General features: G+C 43.7%; 2 protein-coding genes across 3 annotated transcripts in view; both read right to left on the bottom strand.

Moving 5' to 3' along the window:
• Positions 1–1,047, bottom strand: part of Ube2h (ubiquitin conjugating enzyme E2 H) — a 101,950-nt gene extending 100,903 nt beyond the window's left edge. For both annotated transcript variants that reach the window (XM_027950160.2, XM_027950161.2), the window contains exon 1: positions 540–1,047. In XM_027950160.2, coding sequence (XP_027805961.1) covers positions 540–592 — 53 coding nt within the window. In that variant the 5' untranslated portion in view covers positions 593–1,047. The remainder of the gene's footprint in view (positions 1–539) is intronic.
• Positions 752–27,158, bottom strand: LOC139704773 (brain acid soluble protein 1-like). Its single transcript, XM_071609080.1, has 3 exons — positions 27,134–27,158; positions 20,940–21,085; positions 752–1,210 (listed from the first exon to the last, which is right to left on the bottom strand). The coding sequence occupies exons 1-3, from the start codon at positions 27,156–27,158 to the stop codon at positions 752–754; spliced, it is 630 nt and encodes a 209-aa protein (XP_071465181.1).

Here is a 27,158-nt window from a genome sequence, read left to right as displayed (position 1 = left end):
CAGACTACTCTCTTCCTAATATAGAAAGGAATTAGGGATAAAGGAGGTCGGTCGCTTTAGTTACCCCAGTTCAAGAAGCACTGAGCAGAAGGAATGGGGGCATCTCAAGAGAGAAAGGCTTCCCTCTAGGGAATTTCTACCTTGAGTACCTAAATCCAGGGTGAACAAACAAGAAAGAAAAACCCTGAAGATGGTTCGGTATGAAAAGAGAGGTGGCTAACCCTGCCAAAAAAAAAAAAAAAAAGGAAAGAAAAAGCCGTTTAGGGAGTCCAAACGTTGTGGAGGAAAAGTCACGGGCTCTGGGGATGCAGAGAGAGAGAGAAGCAACGCATATTTCGGGGTGCTGCAGATAAAGAGGAGCTGAAAAGGCCCTGGACTCCTGGGAGGTGCCAAGGAGCCGCCGTAGGCACTGGGGGAGGGAGGGCGTCTTGGACAGTGGCCTCGAGTGCCCCAAGGCCCTTTCTTGGGTTTCAGGGGTGCCCTTGGCATCCTCACACCGCCCCCACACGCAGCCCGAATTCCCCCTCCAAGAAGGATACAGCTTGACCACGTCCGTGTCCATCCGCCTCTTGCCCGGACTGGGGGATGACATGGTGTCGCCGCCGCTGCCTCCCCGTCGCCTGAGCCGCCGCCGCCTCTCTCCCTTCCTCGGCCCGTCTGTCACGGGCCCGGGGCCCCGGCTCTGAGGAGCCCGCGGCCGCGCCGGCTCCTCGGCGGAGGTGGCAACCCCTTGCGGTCCTCTCGGGTCCCGTCAGCCGCCACCGCCGCCCCCCGCACGGGGAAACACCGGGCACTGTCCGGCCGAGTGGGGGTGGGGACCCCGCGGCGCCCGGCTCGGGCTGCCCTCTCCGGCTGTGGTTCCGCCGCGGCCAGGCCTCGGCTCTCCTCCGCGCGGCGCGGCGCGACGCTCCCTTCTGCCTGCTCTAGCTCCCACGTCTGCCCGCCCGCTCACCCTCTCTCGGGCTCCTAGCAGCCTCCACGACAAGCGGACGACTCCGGCTCGGTCGGCCTCTCTACCCCAGCCTCGCTCTGGGCGCCGTGACGTCACCTCTGTGACGTCATCAGACGGGCGTGTTTGGTCGTGGAAGGGGTGGGGCGCCGCCGCGGCGTGTGCTTTCCCAGAGCATTCTGGGAGATGTAGTTCCTCTTTCTCTCGGCCTCTCAACACTCTGCCCCCTCCCCCAACTTCCCCACATACTTCATCGCTTAACTGTCGTTATCATCATCATAAACGATAGTAGTAAATAATGGGAATATTATTACATTTACCTGTTTTACGATCCTCCTTGTTACATGCTGTTAAAAAGGCTATTTGGATCTGGAGGAGGCCAAGGCGTCAATTACTCAGGTGCCAAAAGCTAGGAAAATCCCACACAGGCATGTTCCCTTCACTCTGCTCATTCGTGGGGCGGAGAGAATTTGTTTGCAGGAATTGTGGACTATGGCAAGGGTTCCTCAGAGATTGCAAACTCTGTACAGATAGGGCCACTATTTCAAGGACTAGAGTCAAGGCTGCAAGGTGCAAAGGCTAGAAATAATTGAGTACTAACGTCTTCGTTCTGCAGAGTTTGAGGTAATTTCACAAAATGAGTGATTGATGGAAATACCCCAAATATGCTGTAGCTCAACACAAAGACTACTCTGCCCTGCAAACTCCTGTTCCAACCTAATAGACTCCTTTATTCATTCAATAACTATTTATTAAGCACCTTCTTCTTCTGTGTGCCATCACTTAGCTGAGCATGCTATGGTGGTGAACCAAGATTAGATTTACATGGTCCCCTCAGTATGGATCTATAGTGTAAGCATTATCTGGGAACTTGTTAGAAATGTAGAATGTTGGGGCTGGGGTTATGGCTCAGTGATAGAGCATTCACCTAGCATGTGTGAGGCCCTGGGTTCGCTCTTCAGCACCACATAAAGATAAATAAATGTATTCTGTCCATCTACAACTAAAAAATATTTTTAAAAAGAAAGAAATGAAGGATGGAGTTTCATCTCAGATCTACTAAGCTAGAATTTGCTGTTGAACAAGGTCCCCAGGTGACTTCAATGCACAGTGAAATTAGAGATATTGTTCTACAAGGCACAGAGGAGTCATATTGAACCGAGAGCCCAACCAGACAAAGGGAGCAGAAAAGGGTATTCAGGTATCTCCCCTATTTAGATCAGATTTTCAATGCCCTCTGTTTTCAAAAGTTTTAATTATTTCCTTGCTCTGATAAGTACGTTTGTACTTTGTCAGATCAGGTGCCATGAGTTGGGTCCCATTATGTAAACACACACACACACACACACACACACACACCTGGAGCAACAGCAATCTGCTAAAGTTGTACATCATTTGCTCCTGTGATTCCATCTCTCAAAAAGACCAGGTTTTTAAATTATAACACATATGTAACATAAAATTTATCATTTTAACCATACTTAAGTGCACAAACAGCATTGAATAAATTTAATGTTGCTTAACCATCTCTATTATCCATTTCCAAAACATTTTTATCAATCAAAACAGAAACTCTGTACACATTAAACAATGACTCCTCATTCCCAATTCCTCCCAGCCCTTGGTAACCTCCCTTCTGTGTTCCAAAAGAGATGGCTATTTTTACTGCTTTTAAAGGAGTTAAAAGTCAAAAGGAGTTTTCTTTCAATGCTCTTTCTTATTGCACATGGTGAATCTGTCAGAAGTAGGACAAGTCTTCATGAAGAGACTTCCAACCCCCTCTATTTGACCACTTTTACTAAGGGGAGATAAAGATGGAGTGGGGATTTGTCTTCCTCACTGAGTCTTCTCTAAGCTCCCTGGGTTTCTGTTGCTGCTACCTCCTCTTTCCCGCTCTCCTTCACCTGCTCAACTCCCATTCCAAGGCTAAGATGGCGGTTCTCAAGTTTGAGAATACTCCACAATCACCTGGGGAACTTGTTAAGTTCACAAATGTCCAGGCACCTTCCCAGGGAATTCCAATTCAGAAGATCTGATCTGGGACCTGAACATCTCTGTCTTTAACAAGCTCCTCAGATGGTTCTAATACAGACTAAAGTTTGAGAACCACTGCCTTTAAGATTCCAATAGGGGCTGGGATGGTGGCTCAGTGGTATAGTGCTCTCCTAGCATGCATGAGGCACTGAGTTCTATCCTCAGCACCACATAAAAACAAACTAATATATCCACCTAAAACTAAAGATACATAAATAATATTTAAAAAAAAAAAAAGATTCCAATAGGCATCATACTTTGAGAACACCTGCCTGACCATGCAGGTAGTTAAGTATGCCTATGGTGTCCTATACAAATAGGTCAGGGACTGTGTACCCTCCATTCCTCATTCTCACCTGAGAGGAACAGTGTTGCAAGTTTAGAAGGCATCATTTGTAGATGAACAGAGTATAGAGTCCAAAACAGACAAAAAGAGGGGATACTTGAAAAAGAGGATGAGGGAGTGGGACCTAGGCATGTTCCCTGGCTCTTTATTCTTCATTGATACTGTAACTGCTATGATCCAAGTCCTGGGCAAAAATAACCAATGTGTCAGTGATGGAGAATATGTGAACAACACTGGAGAAGGTGGGACTGCTGTATCTTGAAATGCAGCGAGGTGTGGTCTCCAAGCTTGTGGAAACGGAATAGTCATGGGAAAGGAATCATCCTAAAGAAGAGTTACTGTGTCTTTAGGAAGCATTTTAGCTCTGGACTACTTGGGACAAAGCTGCCTCTCCCTGCTCTTAATTATGCCTCAGTTAATTGCATATATCCTCCCTGGGCCTCAGTCTTCTCATCTGTAAAATGTGGCTCATAATGCCTTACCCACTCAAGTGGGTTGAAGGAATAAATGGAAAAGATGAATGTGAAAGCCCCTTGTAAACTATAAACTGCTTTCATAAAGTTAATGTGAAGTGTTGATTGCAAGGTATGATGTGGTAATGATGCTGGTATTATTGTGTAACTATTACTATACAATCAATACCCCATTTGTCCCCTCATATCATTGAAGAAGAAAGGTATTCATGGGGAGGGGAGCTTTTGTTTTATCTTTTTGCAAATGTCATAACTTCAGTTGTCTCCATGGCCAAAGTATATTCATATTTTTTATGATACACCTTTTCTCTCTGGGCATTTTGCCATTTATTCCCTCATAAATCTACCTCCCCTATTCCAACTTCCTCCTCCCTCCCGCTCTGTGATCCTTCCTTCCTCTTTCCAGAACAGTCCTCTTTACAGAGGACTCCTACGCCTGCTCTTGAGGTTGCAAAAGGTGCCCCAAAGCAGAGCCTAATGGCAACCCTGCTTTTACTTGCTTTAGCTTAAGAAAAGTGGCGCTCCTCTTTAGCAGAGGCTCGTTGTTTGTTCTCTCCCTTTTCCCCTGGTGTTTCAGCCATTCAGAATGTCAATAATTTACTCTAAGACAACACCGGGCCTGGGAGTGTCTGTTTATATGTGTGTGCTCACAAGACGGTGCACCACTGCACCGGAATGAGCCATGTTCTTCCTTATCAGGTGCGCCCAGGGGTGACTGCAAGACAGCAGCTGTCCGACCCTGCCTGACTCACTAGTGTTGCAATCTGGGAAATGTATTTCAGGCCTGTTTATCTCTGCCCAAGACAGGGTCAAGCTTGACCCATGGGGCCTCTGATCTCAGGAGCAGCTTCTCCAAAGCAAGAAAATAGGCCTGGAGAGAGTATAATGCTTTGAGCGTGACACTAGACAGAATAAGATGACACTGGTCATTTGGTCATCAGTGGAAAGGCCCAGCCCAGAATCTACTCTGTCTCCAAAATTACTTGTTAACCCCTCTAGAACCAAAGTGAATTTATCACTGTCCCTGACTGGTGGGAAAACCCCCAGACACAGCCTCCTCGTTCCATCCAATGGTTTCTTATCAGAAAAGAGGGGATTTGTTGTTGCTGTTTTTGTTTTTTTATTTATTTTTTATTTTCATGTGTTATATATGACAGCAGAATGCATTAATTTCATATTACACATATAGAGCACAATTTTCATATCTCTGGTTGTACACAAAGTAGAGTCACACCATTCATATCTTCATACCTGTACTTAGGGTAATGATGTCAATCTCATGCCACCAAGAGGTTTGTTTTGAGCTGGCCCACTGGCATCTGGGATCACAGGTGCAGACCCCTCCCAGAAGGTCATCATATCAGCAGTTTCCCTGCTGCTGTGGAAACAGAAGCTCAAGACTTATTGCAACTCTTCTCCATGTGACCTTGTCACAGTGTGTCCCCAGAGAAGCAGTCAGGAGAGCTCAGGAACACGCAGCACAATTCAGTGATAGCTTGGAGACAGAGAGCCCCTCTAGTCCTGGTTCTACCTGTTACCGATAGAATCTTGGGCCAGGTCACCCAACCCTTATGCCTCAGTTTCCTCATTAGTAAACAGGATGACAGCTTCTGTACTCCCTTTGCCTGGATCCAACAGGAGATGTCGCAACCCTGATGGTGCTAGTCAGCTGGAAGGTATGATCCTATCCTCTCCCCTCACCACATCTCCACCCCAACACCAAACCTCAAAGAAGGAGTGAGCTTAGAAATATCACACACCTGTATCTAGGAAGCGCTCTCCTTGTGCCAGCTTGCCCTGGTTGGAGCCCTTTCTTTGCTGGTTGTGGCCTCCAGCATTTCCTTTGTTGCTGTCTCACCCCCATCTGGACATTGGAGGCCTCAGGCCTCTGCTTCTTATCTATAGGTGAGCCCCAGGTGACCTCCTCCAGTCTCAGCTTTAACTGCTGTTGTTGACTGCCTGCCTGACCAGCGTTCCTGAGAGAGGTCCTCACCCCTGAATTCCAGATATATACAGCTGCTCCTGTGGCATCTCCTCATGAGCCAGAATACACTTCAGATACCTGCCCCCCACCTCTTCTTCACATAGTTTTCTTCATTTAAACAAATGGCAACTATTAAGCTGAGATATATGAAATCGCCTGTTGTTTTGTTTTGTTTTGTTTGTGCTGGGGATTGAACCCAGGGGTGCTTAACTACTGAGCCATATCCCCAGCTCTTTTTATATGTATATATATTTTTTGAGACAGGGCCTTGCTGAGGCTGGCTTTAAATTTACAATCCTCCTGCTTTCAGCCTCCGTATCTTCTGGGATTACAGGTGTGCACCACCCATGAAATCATCTCTTAAGGTTAAGAACTGTTAAATGTTGACCATTTTGTTTGATTTGACCTAATGCACCTTTTTCTACTGACAAATCAAGCGTCTCAGACTATGATGCTTGACTTTTCTCTTCCTCTAACCCCTACAGCCAATCATCAGGAAACCCTGAAGGTCTCCCATCAAAATATATCCAGTATCTTTCCCCCACACTCCATCAAGCTACTATCATCTCTCAACTGGATTGCTCTAGTTAATCACTTCCCAGCCAGCCTCCTCCTTCCAACGCCCATATTGACTCAGATAGAAGCCCGCTATTTTTAAAATTCATAAGTCAGATTCTATCCCCACCACTTTTCAAAAGCCCCCAGGACTTCCCATTTTATGCTGTGCAAAGTCAAAGCCATCACAGGCTTCAAGGCCTGACAGGAGCTGCCCTACCCTTTTCCCTCAACCTCTCCTTTCTAGCCACACTGGCCTTCTTCCTGGTCCTCAAATACACCAGCATGCTTCTGTCTCAGGGCTCTGTACTTGTTACCTTCCCAGCCTGAAGCATGCTCCCCCAAATAGTAAAATAATAAGCACATCTTTCTAATTCTTGGGGGTCTTTGCTAAAATGTCACCCTCTCAATGGTTCACCTGAGCACCTTATTTAAAATTGCAGCCTCCAGTCTATCCCAATATCTCTTCTCTTGACTTGCTACCATCTTATATGTGTGTGTGTGTGTGTGTGTGTGTGTATTATTTTGAGACAGTCTTATCAAGTTGCTGAGGGCCTCACCAAATTGCTGAGGCTAGCCTCAAATACTTGATCCTCCTGCCTCAGCCTCCCAAGTCGCTGAGATTATACGTGTGCACCACTAAAACCACCCCTTTTTATTTTTTGTTTTGAGAAAAAGTTTCACTAAGGTACCAAGGCTGGCCTTGAACTTGCAATCCTCCTGCTTTAGCCTCATGAGTAGCTGGAATTATAATTAGAGACAGTGTCTCACTGAATTGCTTAGTGCCTCACCATTGCTAAGGCTGGCTTTGAACTCACTATCCTCCTGTCTCAGCCTCCAGAGCCACTGGGATTATGTCATGTGCCACTGTGCCCAGCTAATTTGTTTATTTTTATTTTTTTAAAAAATTATTTTTTTTAGCTTTAGGTGGACATGATATCTTTATTTTTAATATTTTTATGTGGTGCTGAGGATCAAACCCAGTGCCTCATGTATGCCAGGCAAGCATGCTACCACTTGAGCCATATCCCCAGCCCTAGTTTGTTTATTTAATACAGGGTCTCACTACATTTCTGAGGCTGGCCTTGGGTTTGTGATACTTCTGCCTCAGCCTCCAGAGTGGGTGGGATTACAGTGCCTGAGGTTTTCTAGAATGACAGAAATTTTTGTATAATAAGCACCTATTCTGTTCCAGGTGTTGTAGCAACATGTGTTATTTCCTAACAGCCTGGCAGGACAGAGGTTATTTTGCCTGTGGAACAGAGAAAAAAACCTTAAGTTCAAAGAAGTCCAAATAACTTGTCCAAGGTTATACAGACAGTAAAAGGAAGCATCAGGATTTGAATTCAGGTTCCCAACTTCAAAGTCCATGCTTCTTACAACCTTCTACGTCACCCTATTTGTTAACTCAAATGAAAAACTTAATCTGTAGTTGATTATAAACTCATTATGTTTAGTTCCTCACCCAAATTCCAGCTCCTTCATGATCAGGAAGACTTCCAGGTCATTCTAAGCCAAATTAGGTTTCCTCTAAAAAACAAGTCTATGCCTTCCTCTGGTGTTCTGTGACTTAGCAAAGTGACCATGGGGACAATTGCTCAAACTAATCCCTTAGAGTCTCCCTTTTCCACCAGCAAAACCCATGACACCCCCTTACTCATATTTGCCAAATCTGAGCCCTCTCCCCACATTGTCACCTAACCTGTTACCACCCTCTTTCCAGTAAATCCCAACTGGCCTCTCTAGTCCCACTCTTGCCCACCACAACCTCCACCCTCACCCCACAGTCCAATCTTGACCCAGTAGGCAGAAAAAATTTTTTTTCTTAACTTTTTAGGCGTAAATCCTAGGTATAAGTGGGTCCAGGACCCCCATGGACCTTCAGCACTTTCAGTTGCCTAAATCCTTTCCATAGAAAGGCACAGTATTTGTGTACAGCTTACACACACCCTCTCTCTCCCCCATTTTATGTGCGTATTTTAAGATACAGACTTACTCTGTTGCTCAGGATGGTCTCAAACTGCTGGGCTTAAGGGATCCTCCTATCTCAGCCTCCCCAGTAGCCAGGACCATAGGCACATCACCACACCCAGCCTTCCCAAAACTTTAAGCCATTTCTGTATTACTTATAATACTTAATACAATGCAAGTGTTATATAAATAGCTGGGTAAGGAATAATGATGAGGAAAAAAGTCTATGTATATATTCAACATAGACATGACTTTTTAAAAATATTTTCAATCCATGATTTTTTTTTTTTTTTTTTTGTGGGGAGGGAGTCATATTTACTACTGAGCTACACCCAGTCCTTTTTATTTTTTAGTCTGAGACAGGATTTGTAAGGCTGGCCTTGAACCTGGGATTCTCCCACCTCAGCCTCCTGAGTAGTTGGGATTATAGGCACACACCACCACACCTGACTCAATCCATGATTGTTGATAAATTCACAGATGCGGAACCCATGGATGTGGAGATCCTATTATACACTTATGTTTATGTGCTTATAAGGCACACGTGTGCTGACTGCATATATACAGTTCTGCTACTATTTCTCTTTATGAAGGTATAGTTAATAAAGCCAGACATGGTAGTGCATGCCTGTAAGTCCAACTATTCAGGAGGCTGAGGCAGGAGGATGGCAAATTCGAGGTCATCGTGGGGAATTTAGCAAGATCCTGGGTTGTAACCAGTACGGCAAAAAAGGAAAATGTGTGTGTGTGTATGTGTATGTATGTGTATATGTGTGTGTGTGTGTGTTTACAGATAGATAGATAAGATAGATGATAGATCTTTTTTAAAAAAATTCAAATCACTCTCAACTCATAGCTGTTGCTACCTCAGGACCTCTGCACTTGCTGTTGCCTCTTTCTGGTTTATTTTATTTTATTTTGGGGGTGGCACTGGGGGTCAATCCCAGGTCCTCCTTTTGGTTTGCTTTTGTTTTTGTTTTGTTTGTGTTTTTGGTTTTGATTACTTTTTTGGTAATTTTTAATAACTTACTTGTTTAAAAATAATTTGTTTTCCAATACTAGGAATTGAACCCAGGGACATTCCACCAGTGAAAGAATCCCTTTTTCTTTTTAATTTTGAGACAGGACAGCACCATGCTAAGTTGCCCATGCTGGCCTTGAATTTGCCATCATCCTGTTTCAGTCTCTCCAGTAGTTGGGATTATAGGTATGCACTATTGCACTGGGCTGGCGATTTTTTAAAAATTTTTATTTCAAAAATATTCAAATATACTTTAATATATTAGAATAATGCATTGACTACCCAAATTAAATACCTGCCATCCAATTTTAACAACTGTTAATATTTTACAGTATTTACCTTATTTACATGTAGGGTGTGTGTGTGCGTGTTTTGTCTTGTTTTCTGCTAAACCTTTGCAAAATAATTTGCAAATACCAAGCTGTTTTAGTTTTATCTACCTTAACACACATATTAAAAATAAGGACATTTTTAACTGGGTAGGATGGTGGCACAAGACCTCCACAACTGAGCTATATCTCCAACACTTTTTATTTTTTTATTTTGAGACAGGGTCTTGCTAAGTTGCCTGGTATAGCCTTGAACTTGCTATCCTCCAGCCTCAGGCATCCAGGTAGCTGGGATTACAGGTGTGGGCCACGGCAAACACCTATAATCAGTTCTTTTTTTTTTTTCCTCCCCCCCCTATAATCAGTTCTTAATGACCTCTTATAGTGCCATGTTTTTAAAACCAGAATTCATTAAAGGTTTACATAATGTGTCTGGATTTCTATCTCTTTGGTCTACTGTAATCTTAAAAAAATGCCCACTCCCACTCTCCCCACCTGCATTTCAGGTGTAGCCTTGAGGTTTTGAAGTAAAAAGCAAATTGTCTCAAGGAACCTCTTATATTATCATTAACTATTGTTTCTTTATAGTGTCATTTAACTTCTTCTTCTCTCTTGTATATTTCCTATGTAAAAGAGCAGATGTAAGCTGGGTGCCATGGCCCACACCTGTAATCCCAGCAGCTCAGGAGGCTGAGACAGGAGGATCACGAGGTCAAAGCCAGCCTGAGCAACTCAGCAAAGCCCTAAGCAACTCAGTGAGACCCTGTCTCTAAATAAAATATTAAAAAGGGTTGGGGATGTGGCTCAGTGGTTAAGCACCCCTGGGTTTAATTCCTGGCACAAAAACAAAAACAAAAACAAACAAGCAAACCAGATCTAAAGCCCTCAATATACTCAGGATAAATATTTAGGGCCAAATTACAATGCTTGAAAGGTCATGGTTTGTGCTTCAGATTGTATTGCTTCACTGGAAATGTACCCTGCCAGGTTGTCCCTCTGGAAGAGATGCTAAGGTTAATCACTTAATCAGGGTGGTGACCAACTGCCCAATCTCTCTATTGATGGAACATCTATTTTCCCTTCGCAGTTAGTTCTCATCCTAGCACTTGCCTCTTGATTGCATACATGGTTGGTTGATGGTACATATCTATAGCTCACTTTTGTTTCAGATTTTATGAATCCAGAGCACCTGCAACAAACTTGACACAGAGTTGGTGCTCAACAAACATACATTCAGCTGGGCGCAGTGGCGCATGCCTGGAATCCCAGCAGCTTGGAAGCCTGAGACAGGAGGATCTTGGTTTCAAAGCCAGCCTCAACAACGTCGAAGTGCTAAGCAACTCAGTGAGACCCTGTCTCTAAATAAAATACAAAATAGGGCTGGGGATGTGGCTCAGTGGTTGAGTGCCCATGAGCTCAATCCTAGTGCCCACCCACCCCTCAAAAAAAATAAATAATTAAATATATGTTGAATGAATAACCAGCACTGTGCCTGCCTTCATTCATTTTGGCATTAGGTTGCTTACACAGGTGATACAGAATGATGGTTTGGTTATCCTCTGATTGGCCATATGTTGATAATCAATAAAACTGCATTACAGCTGGGCACGGTGTAATCCCAGTGACTCAGGAAACTGAGACAGGAGGATTGCAAGTTTGAGGCCAGCCTTGGCAATTTAATAAGACCCTATCTCAAAGTTTGAAAACTTAATTGAAAGGTCTGTGGCTACTGCTCATTGGTAGAGCACCTCTGGGTTCAATCTCCAGTACCAAAAAATAAAAAGTGAAAAATAAAGTGGCACAATAGATATACGAAGTTTATTGTGCTGGCTCCTCTAATTTTGTGTGTTTGAAATATTCCATTATACTCTTTTTAAAAAGAATGATATGGGCTGGGCACACCTGTAATCCCAGTGACTCAGGAGGCTGAGGCAGAAGGATCACAAGCTTGAGGCCAGCTTCAGCAAATTAGTGAGGCCCTAAGCAACTTAGCAAGACCCTGTCTCAAAAGAAAAAAGAAAAATGGCTGGGGATGTAGCTCAGTGAGAAAGTGTCCCTGGGTTCAATTTCCAGTACCAAATTGATTAATTAATTTAAAAATTAAAAAGAATGAGTTGGGCATAGTGGACACTCTTGTAGTCCCAGCACTTGGAAGGCTGAGGTAGGAGGATTCCTTGAGCTCCTGAGTTTGAAACTAGCCTGGGCAACATTGCAAGACCTCATCTCAATAAAACAGAATCCAGTGACAGCTCACGTAATGTATTGGAGTTTACGTCTGTAATGGGCTGCTGTAATCTAAAATAGCCCCCTCATAGGGCCATCTCAAAAAAAAGAAAAAGAATGAGGCTCTGGGAACAAGATGATCTGTTTGAATCATGGCTTAACCTTTTACTCTCCCTGGCTTAGTGATCTTGGGCAAATTGTTCAACATATCTGTGCTTCAATTCCCTCTGCTAAACAGGGCTAACCCAGTCTGACCTGGTTTTCAGAATTAAGTACTCAAATATGCATAAGTATCATTAGATATTTAAATATCTCTTGAAAGCATAATATGATTTCTCCAACTAGTCAGGAAACAGAGATTACAAAACTGCATTTTATATTTATCCTTAATTTGACTCTCCCCGCTCCCCATACTATGTGTACAATAGGCAGTTAATAAATGCTTACTAGTGATTAAATGAAAAGTTCAACTCTGCCATGAGAAACTTGTACACAGGATTTATAAAGCAGCTCTATTCATAACAGTCAAGAAGTAGAAATAATCCAACTCTCCATTAACTGATGAATGGATAAATAAATGTGGTGTGTCCATGCAATAGAATAGTACTCAACAATAAAAAAAGAAAAAATACAAATGCATGCTACAACATAGGTAGGTGCCACTGAAAACATTATGCCAAATGACTTAGGAGAGGTACTGGGGGTTGGGGATTCAACTCAGGGGAGTTTTACCACTGAGCTATACCCCCAGTCCTTTTTATTTTTTATTTTTTTTCTTTTGAGACAGGGTCTTAATAAGTTGCTTAGGGCCTCACTAATTTGCTGAGACTGGAGACTGGCTTTGAACTTGTGATCCTCCTGCCTCAGCCTCCTGAGTCACTGGATTACTGGCATGCGCCCTTGCACCTCTCAACATTATGCCAAATGAAAGAAGCCAGTCATAAACCAGTTATTTGTGTGATTCCGTTTCTATGAGAAATCCGGAGTGGAACTATAGATAGAGTGAGAAAGTGTACTGGTCATTGCCAAGGGCTGACAGGTTGGGGAGAATCAGGAGGAAATGACAGCTAAGGGGTGCTGGAGTTCTTTTTCAGGTGATGAAAATGTTCTAAAATTGATTCTGGTGATGGCTGCACAGATCTGTGAATATACTAGAAACCACTGAATTGTACACATCAAGTGAGTGAATAGTATGCTATGTGAATTATATAGCTCAATCAAGGTATGTTTGTGTATTTGTTTATTTTTTAAGACAGGGTCTCACTGTGTTGCCCAAACTGTCCTGGAACGCCTGAGCTCAAGTGACCCTCCCACCTCAGCCTCCCAAGTATCTGAGAATACAGTGCATACCGCCACACCTTGCTTAAAGTCCTTATTATTGTTATTTTTTATAAAGAGCTCAGTGGTAAAGCACTCTTCCTGCAAAGCCCTGGGTCCCCAGCACCACAAAAACAAACAAAAAGCAAAAGTAGAGTATCTTCCTTTCCTTTGTTGCTCCAGGTCCCAGCAGAGACAGATGTTGACAGAGTATCCTACACAATGTCCTCTCCTTCTCTCCTTCTCTGCCTCCCCTCCCCCTTTGGGCCAGGCAGAGTGGTGAGGGATGAGGAGAAGGAAACTCCTCAGAGCGCAGGTGTGTGCTCCACCTGTCTCCTGGAGAGGCCTCGGTTTATCTTGTCTGCTAAGAACTGTGGCTTTTCTTGTCAACAAGCTACTACCTTCCCTCTCTGAGACACTATCCCATTTTGTCCCATCAAGTGTGTGGCTAGTCCTTTGAGGCTGTTTGTTGCAGGTCAAGTTTCCCCCGCCAGAGCAAACACAGCTGCCCATCTGAGACTGGCTGTTGCAGTCGAGGGTACCTTGCCAGGCTCCATGTGTACACAGTACTTCTCTTTTACGGGTGTCGTGTGGTTGGAGTGGCTGCTTGTTTCCGGTCCAGCTCCCCTACTGCACTGTGAGCAGGAATCGTTTTGTTCACCTCTGTATTTTCTGTATCTAAAATAGACATCTGTACTTCAAAGGCAGAATATGTGGATCCGGGGCTTCCACTTCTAGTTGCTCCCATTTGGCCACTCTCTGAAGAGAAATGAAGGCCTTCAGGGATCTAGGGATTCCAAATGCCAATCCTGGCTCTCTTCCAGGGTGTGTAGGGAATTTACCTCCTCACCCCCTGCAAGCAGACTGGGGGGGGGGGGCGGGGGATTGAGTTATAACCAGGGAGGTTACACAGAATCAGAACCTTTTTTTACAAAAGTAGGTTAAGTCTTTGCCACCCAGGACTTTTCTGCTCATTTTTCAGGGGGGAATGGGGTTATATTAAGGGGAAGTGAGATATATTAAAGTCTGCTCAGTTATCAAAGGACAAAAAAGTTAAAGTGAGAAACGAGGACTCCCGGTCCCTCTCCTTTCCCATCTCTCTCATCTGACTTTCTGTCATTGTCTATAGAGCCCCTTTGGTTTTCCCAGGGTGCTCAGGTGGTCTTGGTGTGTGAAGGCCTTTGGCCTCAGTCCAGTGGTGACACAGCAAAGGATCCAAAAGTGCCCTTAGCTGAGGATCCTTGATGGCAGGTGTGGGAAAGGGAAAAGGCTTATGATTGTTACCAAGCTGTATTATTTGATGATTGATTTGGACTCCTATCAAACTCTGTCTGCTATGATACCTGGTTTATAACCTGGTTACAAACAATGCTGCCCCAACACTGTTTTTGGCTACCCGGTCAGTGGTTGAGCCAATGACGCGGGCCTTCTGCATAGTTACAGGCCCAGTTCCAGCTTGCAAGGCCTCTGAGTGCTTGCAAACAGTTGCATCATTATCACATAAGAAAGGAGCTCAAGAAACCTCTCAATTCACATCCCACAACCTTTTATTTACTTATTTATTTTAAATATTTTTTTAGTTGTAGATGGACACAATAGCTTTTACATTTATTTTTATATGGTGCTGAAGATCGAATCCAGTACCCCACACATGCGAGACAAGTGCTCTACCACTGAATTACAGCTCCAGCCCTGTTTATTTATTTTTAAACCAGGGCATACCAAAGTTGCAATCACAATACATCTGGTGGGCCAGAGTATCAGGAGCCCAAACAAATTCAGAGTCAAGACAGTTTTGTTTTGTTTTTTTTTCCCCAAGTCAGTGTCTGGACCCAGTTTATACATTTCCCCACATTGTTAAACCCACTTCTTCCCAAGCCTCCATCCTGCTGTGCTCTTGCCCTACTTCCTGGCTTGAGGCAGCAGACCCAGCTTGTATCCTTGGATGGTGGCTGTCTCTGCCATCGCTTAATCCCCGCAGGCAGCCAGTACTTCAGCCTCCCCAGAGGAGAGAGGGCCAAGGGCAGCAGTTCCAGCATGTAAGTCCAACCCACCTGACTCAAGGATCTTGGAGCTTTCCAGCAGCTGCTCAGAGGGGCCCAGGAACACAACCCCATGGGGGTTGAGGGAGAGCTAATATCCGTGGGGCAAACATGGAGCAGAAAGAGAGGAGGCTGAAAGACCTGGCAGCTGCTCATGAGGCTGGCACTGTCTTCCTCACCTGGTCGTTCCAGTACTCAGTGACATCTTGGCATGAACTGAGCACCCACACAATATCCATCATGATGGCACTCGCCCTTAGATTGCTCTCCTTCCTCCCTGCCTCAGCTCCCTTCCCTCTTTGCTCATGCTTGCTGCTTTGCTTGCTGCTTTTCGCTTCCAACGTCCCCAGTAAAACCTGAACGCTGGAGCTCTGCCTCAAGCTGTTTTCTAGGAAGTCAAGCAAACTGTGCATTTACTTTGAACCCCCCCCCCCAGGCTTTCTGCTTTGCTCCCTGAAGTATGAACTTCTGCTCTTCTCTCTGAGAGCAAATGATATGGATAGGGGTGGATGCCCTGCAGATATGCAGTTGTTTTGCCTATGAGTTGGGGGTAAGGTTAATTTGAGGAGGAAAATATAGGAAACCCACTGGGGTGTAGGTACCAACCACTTTTTTTCCAACCCAGCTTCATTAGTAATAAAGCTATATTTTTATGTTAATGTATCTGTTCCTAGGCCTTGCTGGCATTTGGTTCAGAACCTGTGGTGGTTGGGGAATGTTTTATGATTATTTTAGTAATTATAATGATCCCACATACCATCCCCTAGCTAAAATAGACAGCTAATAACCACCAGACATCCCATAGTTCCAGAGCAGGCTGCTGCTGGCCAGTAGCTCTCCAAAGGTAGCCCAGGTAGGAACTACCTAATATAATGCTAGTTATAAAGATAAGGGCATCATACTAAAATGTCTGTATTTTGCTTTGGGCATAAATGTATCCATAATATTTAAGATTATTTATTTACTTATGTATTTGAAACTGGGGATTGAACCCAGTGGCACCACTAAACCACATCACAGCCCTGTTTTTATTTCTCATTTTGAGACTGGGTCTCCCTAAATTGCTTAGGGTCTTTCTAAATTGCTGAGACTGGCCTCAAACTTGTGCTCTTCCTGCCTCAGCCTCCTAAGTTCCTGAATTACAGATGCATACCACCACATCCAGCTGATATTTAAGACATTTATCTCTTATCACTGTATCACTGAAAAATGTACTGCCTGTTTATTGATTCTAAGTGGTTGTTTTGTTTGTTTGTTTTTCTTTTCCCCAGTGGCTAGGCTTCTAGTGTGAGATTGGGGTTCTTAATGGTGTGCCAACATGTGGGTTACAGATGTGGGGAGGAGAGATGGACCCCACAGCCCTCAAACAGCTGGTGCCTGGAGGCTGCTTCCAGTCTATTTACCTTGTGTGTCACACAAATATTACCACTGACCTTGTGCCATGACATGAAAAAAGTCTGAGAAGCAGCGAGCCATACCGTACTCTTAATAAGGGATCTTTTGCTTCCCCTGAAGTGGACTGCTAATTGAAATGTTTTGGAATTTGGGGTATAAAAAGGAGGGTCAGAAGAATATTTGTTGAATGGATTGGTGAATCGATGTGTGAGAAATAGAAGGACTGGTTGTTCATTTTCAAAATGTAGTATTTAGCCTTAATTGGATCCAATTGTAGCCCTTCCCTTTTGTGCACCCTAATTCTAACATGAGCCAATCGCACAGATTGTAACCCCAAACTCCTCCAGTTAGAGGGAAAGGCAACACTGCATTAGGTTCCAGATATAAGCAGGCGGACTGCCTGCCCCCAGCAGCTTGCTAACCAAGTTCCTAACATGACCTTCTGCCAGGATTAAAGGTGTGCCTTGCCCTCCCACTTTCAAGAACCTGTTTGATTTCTTGAAGCACCTCATTATTTCTAACAATTTTGACACCCAATGTGGGGCTCCATGTATTGCCTAGGTGTCGCAGGGACCTTCCCCCTTCTCCAAGGAGACATGTCCCACTGCCTTGTTGCTGTGCCTATGCCCTCCTGAGCAGGGAAGGAAACTGCCATCCCTGAGGCCAACGAAGGACCCAGAATCCTAAGAGGATCGAAAGTGGATCGGCAATGCAGGGAAAGGGCCCAGGTAAGTGCCATGGAGACCAGGTAATTCTATGCACAAACCAAGGTAGGAAAATCAATTCTTGGGCTCCAGGGAGAAGTGCTCCTTGGTGGTCTGCCTATCCCCAGGGGGGTTGTGTGTGTGACTTGGAAACACAAGATCACACCCAGAAAAAATGGGATGAGACAGTATGTTGGAAATCCCTAAATGGAATTGCACATATAGGGACCTAAGATATGGAAGAAATTTCTGAAAGGGGAGATTGAGCATACGGTGAGGTCTCAGGTGTGTAAGGGAAAGGGTCAAAAAATAAATGCACACGAGGAAAATAAATTGCAGGAAACTATCAAAAATGGAGAATAAATATTCTAGGGCTAGGGACAGATAAGAACAATGGAAATAACCCATATGTGCAAATATTTTCCTTTAAAGAGTTTTGAGCAAGAAAATAAATAGTGGTGATTGTGGTAGTAAATCTGCCCCACAAAGGATGAGTGGCCACCTGACCCTTTGACTTTGGTGTCCACCATGGCCGGCAGATTCTATTCCTAATATTCCCAACTTCACAGGCCCTTTTCATATCTGGGTCATACTGTAAAAATCTGTGACAGGCTCTATTTTAATCTATGTATTGTATGTCACGTGTCTATATATGTTTGTGTCCATATCATGTACCTGGTACCAAAACTGGCTTATAGATAAATGAGTACACATAAATTTAATGAATGGTTCCAAATGCCATTCAGGTCATGTGACTTAAAATGAAATGAATCTCTGGGCCCAGGCCTGGAGGTGCATACCTGTAATCCCAGGGACTTAGGAGGCTGAGGCAGGAGGATCATCAGTTCAAACCAGCCTCAGCAAAAAAGCAAGGCACCACGCAACTCAGTGAGACCCTGTCTCTATATAAAAAATACAAAATAGGGCTGGGGACATTTGTGGCTCAGTGGTTGAGTGCCCCTGAGTTCAATCCCCAGTACAAAAAACTAAAATTAAAAATAAACTGAAATGAAGACAACTTGTGTCTTCCTTTGATATCTTATAGGGAAATAGGCAGAAAATAAACCCGATTTGTCTGAATAGAGGAATCATCTGAAATAGGGTAATAAAGGAGAAAGAGCAGATTCACTAGAGAAAGGACAACAGAAACCCCCGAGACTGTTCCCCTTAGGTCCTTCCACTCCCAAAAGATCTTTCCTCTATCCAAATCAAAACCACACTGAAATATCACCCCATCCCAGCTTGATGCTAGGGAGGCTGTAGGGAAAGGGGAACTTATACACTGCTCATGGGAATGTAAATGAGTATAGCCATCGAGGAAAAAAGTATGGAAGGTCCTCAAAAAACTACAAATAGACCTTCCACATGATCCATTCAGCTCACTGCTGGAGATATATATATATATATTCTCCAAGAAAATCATGTCAATATATCAAAGAGATACTTGGACTCTCATAATCATCACAGCATTATTCACAATAGCCAAGAAATGGAATCAACTAAGCTAACTAAGCTGTTCACTGATGGATGAATGGGTAAATAAAATGTGGTATAGACATACAATGGAATACTATTCAGCCATAAAAACAATGAAATCCTGTCATTTGCAACACCATGGATGGAACTGGAGACATCCTGTTAAGTTAAATAAGCCAGGCACAGAAAGCCAAATACTGCAGGTTCTCTTTCATTTTTGGAAGCTGAAGAAGCTGATCTCTTAGAGGATGGGACAGTGCTCACTAGAGGTTAGGGAAGGAGAAGAGGGGACATGGAGAGGTTAGGTAAACGGCACCAAAATACAGTTAGGAGAAATCAGTTCTAGTGCTCTGTAGCACAGTGGGGTAACTATAGTCCATACTTTATTAGATATTTCAAATCAACTAGAAAGTCAGAAGTTTCCCACCATATAGAAACAATTAATGTCGGAGGAGATGGAAATGCTAATAACTCTGATTTGGTCATTACTCATTGTAAGTATTTATAGAATTATGGTGCTATACCCAATAAAAATGTTCAAATATTGTGTGTCAATTAAAAATGTCTTTCCTCTTTTCCTTCGATATTTGTATCACCTCATCTTGGCTCTTTCTGAAGATAGTGGTTGACTTCTGGTCCTCTCAGGCTCTATTCCTTCTCCCTCCCATTCCTAAATAGACAGTTCTTGTTTTGCTTAAGGAGGCCCCACCTGGGCCTCCTCCCTCCCCCTCCCCGGGGATTTTGGCTTGTAACACTCCTGTGATTCACACATGTGTAAGTGCCTTTGTTTTCTGCTCTGTTCACCTCTTTGCTGCTTGCGTTTTGAACTCCTGAAAAGGAAACTTTCATTGGCTCTGAAGAAAGACAGGAAACAGTCTTACAGCAGGAAGAATTCCAATACATGCTGTGCCCAGGATTTCTGTCCTGGGCACAAGGAGATAAACTTCCAACATTCTTCACTCAGGAGCTTTGGAAACATGCTCAGGGCTCAGAACCTCTGGCCTGGCCTCTTCCCAATAAGGCTGCTACCAGTTCCCATGATTACCAGTTAGGCCCAGCACTCCGCATACCCCACACCCCACACCCCACACCCAGCCAAGGCTTGTTTATTTCCCTAATGGTTCCTTGTTAAACTCCTGACTTTTAGGTTACCCCAAATTCTCAACTTTCTCCCTCACCTTGAGAGGAAGGGAGAGGGGTGCAGTGGCTGTTGGTCTTCAGCTGAGGAAAGGCGAAATGAAGTCCCTAGGGGTGTCTCTGCTGGCTCTGGCCCCAGGCAGGCAGCTCCCCAGCTCTGCTTCCCTCCCCCACTAGTCTCAGAGCTATTTGCTTCTTCCTGCAGCCCTGCAATGGCACGCCTCCTGCCAGGCCTCAGTGGTGTGTGAAGTTCACCTGCCTGCCTGCCACGCCCTCTGAGGGTGGCCAAGGCTGGGGGAGGTGGTGTGGTTTGGACAGAAGCTATTTCAGAAGGGAAGCCTGCCAGAAAGTTCTTCCAAGCTCACGAGACCAACCACTTGCCCCCAGCTCAGAGGCCCTTGGTTCCTGAACTGGAAACAAAGAAGAGACCAGCAGGAAAATTTTAGAATTTAAAACAAAACTTAACTACAACTGCCTGTGGTCCTGAAATTCGTATTTTTCATTTTTAATGCCTTCTGATTTTAAAAGTAACGGCTTCCCCGTGGGGAAAAATCTAGAACATGTAAGGAGTTGGGTGTGGTGGCACATACGCCTGTCATCCCAGCTACTTGGGAAGCTGAGGCAGGAGGATCGAAAGTTCAAGGCCAGACTCAGCAATTTTAAAAAGCCCTAAATAACTTATAGAGGCCCTATGTCAAAAAAAGGGGGATGTAGTTAGCTCAATGGTAAACTGCCTCTGGGTTCAAGTTCTAGTACTTTTTTTTAAAAAAAAAAAGGAAAGTAATATTTATCCAAAATCACCTCACCTCCCAGAGAAAACTTCCTTAACAATTGGCATATTTTTATGTTCATACATTTTTTTACATTGTTGAAGTATATTGTATATACAAGTTTGTATCAACTTTTTCTAGTTACTATTCCATGAGCATTTTCCTCCATCAGTGTTTTTGGTTGTTGAAAAGTATTCCATCATGTGAATGTACCATGATGTACTCAACTGTTTCCTCCTCCTCCTCCTCCTCCTCCTCCTCCTCCTCCTCCTCCTCCTCCTCCTCTCCTTCTCCCTCCCTTTTTTTCTCCCTCTCCTTCTTCTCTTTCTCCTTCTTATTTAAGACAGTTACTTGGGAGACTAAGGCAGGAGGATAGCAAGTTCAAGGCCATCCCAGGGAAATTAGTAAGACTCTTTCAAAATAAAATAAAAAGGGCTGGAGTTATAACTCAGTACTAGAGAGTTGGCCTAGCCTGTGAAGCCCAGGGTAAAATCCTTAATACAGAAAAATCACCATCATTATCATCTTGGACATCTGAAGATACGTTACAAATACAGTGGAACTCTTAGGTCAGAAACTCTTGATTTTTAGAGAGGTTGTATAGCCATCATATTCAAGAATGTCAGTCTGAAAATTTTTAGGAAAATATTGATTCCCCCCACCAAAATGTTAACCTAATTTTGGGGAGGTGATCCTGGGGATTGAACCCAGGGCCTCATGCATACCACACAATCTGTCTTCCACTGAGCTACCTCCACCCCCAGCCCTGTTTGTTTTGTTTATTAGCAACAGATTTCCTCTCTGAGCTGTTAAAGGAGGACAGGGGATGTCCTCTGAGATCTTCAAAAAGTCCTGTTGGAGCTGAATCCATCTTTGGCTGTAGCCCAAGAACACTGTGTGGCCCAGGCAAAGCTCTGGCCAACACCAGGAGACTAGAATACTTGTGGACTCTTGAAGTTCATGGCTATATTCATGTGATTAGTTGATTAATGTTACACTCTCTCTCACAGCACTAGACTCTCCATGAGGGTGGAAACCAAATCTCTCATACAATATATTCCTAGTGCCAATCAGAGTCACTAGCAGATATAGACAAGTTCTCAATAATGATTTGTGAATAAATATTTGGAGGGGGTCCCTCCTCTCCTTATTCTTTTTTATTTTTTATTTTTGGAAATGGGGATTGAACTCAGGGGCACTTAACAACTGAGCCACATCCTCAGCCTTTTTTTTTTTTTTATGTTTTATTTAAAGACAGAGTTTTGCTGAGTTGCTTAGTGCCTCACCCTTGCTGAGGCTGGCTTTGAACTTGTGATTCTTCTGTCTCAACCTCCAAAGCTGCTGGGATTACAGGCGTGCACCACCGTGCCCAGCTTTCCTCTCCTTTTTCATGGTATTGAAAGCCCTCATTTTCGAGTTCTGTCTCTGGTGGCCATTGTCCAGATTTATGTGGAGCATTTTTCTCCCTGTCTTCCCTATGCTCTAAGGAGCCCTGAGGTTTCCTGTGCTATAGAAGCATCAATTCAACAATATTAGACCCTATCTCTTCTGCTCTGCTTTCTCACTATCAGATTCTGTCTGACAAACACAGTGTCCCCCTCAAGAATGAATTTCCTTTACATCTACTTTTCTGTGATGGCTTGGTACTGATTCTCTTCCAAGTCATCCAGGTAGGACAACCTCAAGTCTAACTTGTGCTCGGGTTTGTATGGCTGATATAGCATGAAGAGGGGGATATTTCTGATTATAGTTCAAGATTTCACTTTCTTCTGCATTGCAGCTATCTACCAGATAGATAATTAAGTCAAGAGAATCAAAAAGAAGCCATAATTTTTTTTTGGAAGGAGTTGTTTTGGAGAAATGAGTGTGTGTTGGTTATTAGGTACTTTCTCTCAAACCCAGCTGGGTTTTGATTGGTGTCCCTTGAGCTCACACACAGAGATCACTGAAATTAAATTTCTCTCACTAAGGGATAACAAGCTGTCTGCTACTGAGATAACTAAGTGCATTCCCAGGCCCTCCTCTGTTTCTAGGGAAAAGGGAAGGAGATCTTGAGTCACAAGTGCTAAGAAGATTGTCCCAAGGAGCCCTTCTTTGGCCCTGTGCTCTTCTGGAATGGAATGATCTTTATTGTAGTGGTCAGTTTTGCGACCAAGGCTTATTTTCAGCACAGATGGAAACAAGACATCCCAGGGTACCTGGGTTTCTGGAACAGTACTGATTCAGCAGCTTATTATTTGGTTAGTTTTATTAACACCCTGCAGCTAGGGTTTTGACGGATCAAACCCCAAATAAAGCAAAACAAAATAGAAACATTCACACACTCATAAGCAAATAAACCAACAAATGAATCCTACTCAATCACACAGGTAGTCCAAAGTTTGTCTTGGGTGAATAAGTCTGTATTGGCTAAATTATTAACACTTTGATTCCTAAGTGCCTGAAATCAGGAAGGTCAAGTCTGTTGTCTGACCATGAATCTGATTTTTATAACTGGCAGACATGGCCACATATGCTAGAAATTTCCAGTACAAACATTCCGCCCCCTAAAAACTTGCTCCTCATACAAAAGTCTAGGAGGATAAGCCATTATCATGCTTCAAAAATTAGGAGCTTGGGCTGAGGCTGTAGCTCAGTGGTAGAGTGCCAGCCTCGCATGTGTGAAGCACTGGGTTCTATCCTCAGCATCACAGAAAAATAAGTAAATAAAGATATTGTATCCATGTACAACTAAAACAAAAATATTTTTTAAAACTTTGCTAGTAAAAGAAGGCAAGGACCTTAATATTTAAGCCTTGTAATACTGCCAGTAAGTATAGTAGTACTGAGAGTTCTGAGTTCCACGGGCAATTCATTCATGCAACATTTATTTATTTACTTACTTATTTTTGTGGTACTGGTGTTTGAACATAGGGACTGTTTTCACTGAGCTAAGTTCCCAGCCCTTTTAATTTTTTTTTTTTTTTTGAGACAGGATCTTGCTAAATTGCTGAGGCTGGCTTTGAACTTGGCATCCTTCTGCCTCAGCCTCCCAAGTCACTGGGATTACAGGTGTGTGCCACCACATCCTGTTAGACACCTACTCTTGAGGAATTTGGAGGCAGCTGCTGGAAGAGGCAACCCTTTGACCTAAGAGCAGAGAAGTTAACCGGTTAAGGCTGGATAGGGAGTGGGGGGGGGAGGTATTTGGGGAGGAAGAAGCAGCAATACAATTAAAAGTCTAGGGAGAGGAAAGGCAAGACACACACCTGTAATCCCAGTGACTCTGAAGGCTGAGGCAGGAGGATTGCAAATTTGAGACCAGCCTTAGCAATTTAGCAAGGCCCTAAGCAACTGAGAAAGAAGTAAAAAAATAAAAAGGGCTGGGGACTTAACTCAGTGGTAAAGTTCCCTGGGTTCAAGTCCCATCACAAAAAAGGACTGGGATGTAGCTCAGTGGTAGAGCACCCCTGGGTTCAATCCCCAGTATAAACAAACAAATGAACGAATAAAGTTAGGGGAGGAGACACTAATGTGCTTGGAGGGAGCACAGCATAAGAGGATGGGTACAGTCCTGGTCACTGAGTGTGGCAGAGTTAAGGAGGTACAGAGAAGTTCCCTGTCCATAAACGTCAGGGCCTGGAATTAGATCAGGTAACCCTGGGCCTCTCCCACATGGCCTCTTTCCCTACTTTCTCAGAACTCCCAGCTCTTCAAAGGGTAAAGCTGGCAGCTGCCAGCCTTAGTAGCAGACAGTATTAAGCACAGTCTCCCCTTCTTTCTGGCTAAAATAACTTCAGTTTTATTTGAGAAATCTACCTGTCATGGTTATCTTCCCCCCTGCTTGACATGGATTTAAGAAAGAGAAATGAATTACAGTAGATGGGGTAGAGAGAGAAGATGGGAGGGGAGGGGAGGGGAGGGGAGGGGGGATAGTAGAGGATAGGAAGGGCAGCAGAATACAACAGACACTAGTATGGCAGTATGTAAAAAAGTGGATGTGTAACCAATGTGAATCTGCAATATGTATACGGGGTAAAAATGGGAGTGCATAATCTGCTTGAATTAAATGTATGAAATATGATATGTCAAGAGCTTTGTAATGTTTTGAACAACTAATAATAAAAAAAAGACAGAAAAAAAATAAATAAATCCAAAAAAAAAAGAAGGGAAATGTGGCCGGGCACAGTGGCACACACCTGTCATCCCAGCAGCCAGGAGGCTGAGGTAGGAGGATCGAGAGTTCAAAGCCAACCTCAGCAATTTAGCAAGGCATGTAGCAACTCAGGGAGTCCCTATCTCTAAAAAAAAAATAAAAAATAAAAAGGCTGGTTATGTGGCTCAATGGTTAAGCACCCCTGGGTTCAATCCTTGATATCACAAAAAAAAAAAAAAAAAAAGAGAGAGAGAGAGAACAAGAGGGGAAATATGCAATTTCCAATGTCTGAGATGCAAAGGAAGGTACTGTGAGTCTCTGGCATCTCTGCTCTTAGAAAGAAGCACTTTGGTGAGCTGGGGTGCGGATCAGGGGTAGAGCACTTGCCTGGCATAATGAGTATTGTACTGCAAAAAAACAATAACAACAACAACAACAAAAAGCTGGGTGGGGGGACTTGGAGACAGACACATGATGGGAAGAAACCCCGGAACAACAGAAGCAGAGGTTAGAGTGAGTGTCTCCAAGATGAGTAACCACCAAGAACTAGAAGTCAAGGAAGGATCCTTCCCTTGAGTCTTCAGAGCTACCCTAGCGATGCCAAAAACCTTGATTTGGGGGATTTTGGACTTCCAGTTTCTAGACCTGTGGGGGAATAAATTTCTGAGAGGGGTGTGTGTGTGTGTGTGTGTGTGTGTGTGTCTGTGTGTGTATGTGTGTGTGTGTGTGTGTATTTGGTACTGGGAATAGAATCCAGGGCCTTATGCATGCTATGCAGGTATTCTCTCATTGAACCACATCCCTAGCCCTTCTTACTTTATTTTGACACAGAGTCTAACTCAGTTGCCTACACTGGCCTCCAACTTGTAATCCTCCAACCACAGCCTCCCAAGCTGCTGGGATTACAGTCATGTGCCACCACATCCTGCTTAAATTTCTGTTCATTTAAGTCATCCAGTTTATACTAATTGGTTATGGCAACCTTGGGAAATGAATATGTCACTGTTCAATGACTGTGTTTGCTTAATCAATTGTTGCTAATCAAAACACAGATCCATGCCAATTACCTTCTCCTTAAATTTCTTTTACCAAGGATTTCAGTGGACCATCAATACCACCCAGGTCTTATATTTACGCTCCAACTCTCCTAAAATCCTGGCATGCTCTCTTTCATGGCCACCATTGCTACATAACTAATCCATCCCAAACTTAGTGACTTAAAACCACCAGTCTACTCAAACAATTTACAAGTTTACATTTTTGACCCAGCTTCTTTCTGGAGTTCCAGACTTATATATTAAACTAATTTCCTTCCTTCTAGCATTTTACTATGTGCATAGATTCCATGGGTCAAGAGTTTAGACAGATCCTAGTGGGAAAGGCTTGTCTCTGCTATGCAATGTCTGGGGACTCAGCCAGAAAGACTCAGAACCTCGCTGTGAATTCATGCATATGCCTGGGCTAGTGTGACTCGGACAGTTCTGCCCACTGGAGTGCCTATGCATGGCCTCTTCGTTCCTTTATTTCTTGGGTTGTGCTTCTGGTGTAATATATATTATACACACACACACACATATATATATATATAATATACACATATAAAGTCATCTTTGCTTAACTATATGATATTTTTATTTTTCAGAGGAGGAAAAGTTAATTTTGGCTCACTCAGTTTCAAAGTTTCAGTCTATGGTCAGCCAACTCCATTGCTTTGAGCCTAAAGTGATGCAGAACATCATGGTGGAAGGCATGGTGGAGGAGAGCTGCTCACTCATTGTTACCGCTGTTGACCAGTGACGAGTCCTTGCTTCCCCAATGTTGAAGAATAACACCAGAGAAGCATGCCGAGGCAAGGTCAGAGTGGAAAATAGAAGTTTATTAAAGGACAGCAGAAAAGACTTCTTCTGGAGGAAGAAGGGGACCCAAGAGATGGAATCCATTGAAGGGCGGATGTGTTCCCCTTTTTATAGTTCTTTCAGTGATGGAATGTAGGTGGGAAGGCCCAAGGGTGGGACACAGGTGGGCCAAAGAAGTCATCTGGGCAGGAATTGAGTCAGCATCTTCAAGTTTGCTGGGAGCTGTTTCATTAACACTTCTTTGGGATGGGCTCTGGGCCTTGAGGACGTTAACATTCCATGAGTTGTCCTGCATTTCCCAGACTTCATTAACATTCCAAGAGTTGTTCAGCTTTTCCCAGAATTCATTCTCAACATGGCCTCCATTTTGGATCTTACTCGATATTAGGCCCGATTTACCTAACTACACTGACTACCTAACTTTAAATCTGGCTTCGTCAT

Source organism: Marmota flaviventris, chromosome 1 (genome assembly GCF_047511675.1).
Source record: "Marmota flaviventris isolate mMarFla1 chromosome 1, mMarFla1.hap1, whole genome shotgun sequence".
NCBI classification, from domain to species: Eukaryota; Metazoa; Chordata; class Mammalia; order Rodentia; family Sciuridae; genus Marmota; species Marmota flaviventris.
Note: the sequence above shows the minus strand (reverse complement) of the source record. Positions and strands in the feature narration are given on the sequence as shown.

Excerpts from the sequence above, each read along its gene's own strand:
- LOC139704773 (XM_071609080.1), bottom strand. The coding sequence starts at position 27,158 with ATGACGAAGCCAGATTTAAAGTTAG. Across the intron at positions 21,086-27,133 it reads GAAGCCAGATTTAAAGTTAG|TCTCCCAAGTAACTGTCTTA; the intron begins GTAGTCAGTGTA and ends CTCCTGCCTTAG. Across the intron at positions 1,211-20,939 it reads AAACAGTTGAGTACATCATG|TTAAGCGATGAAGTATGTGG; the intron begins GTACATTCACAT and ends TGATAACGACAG.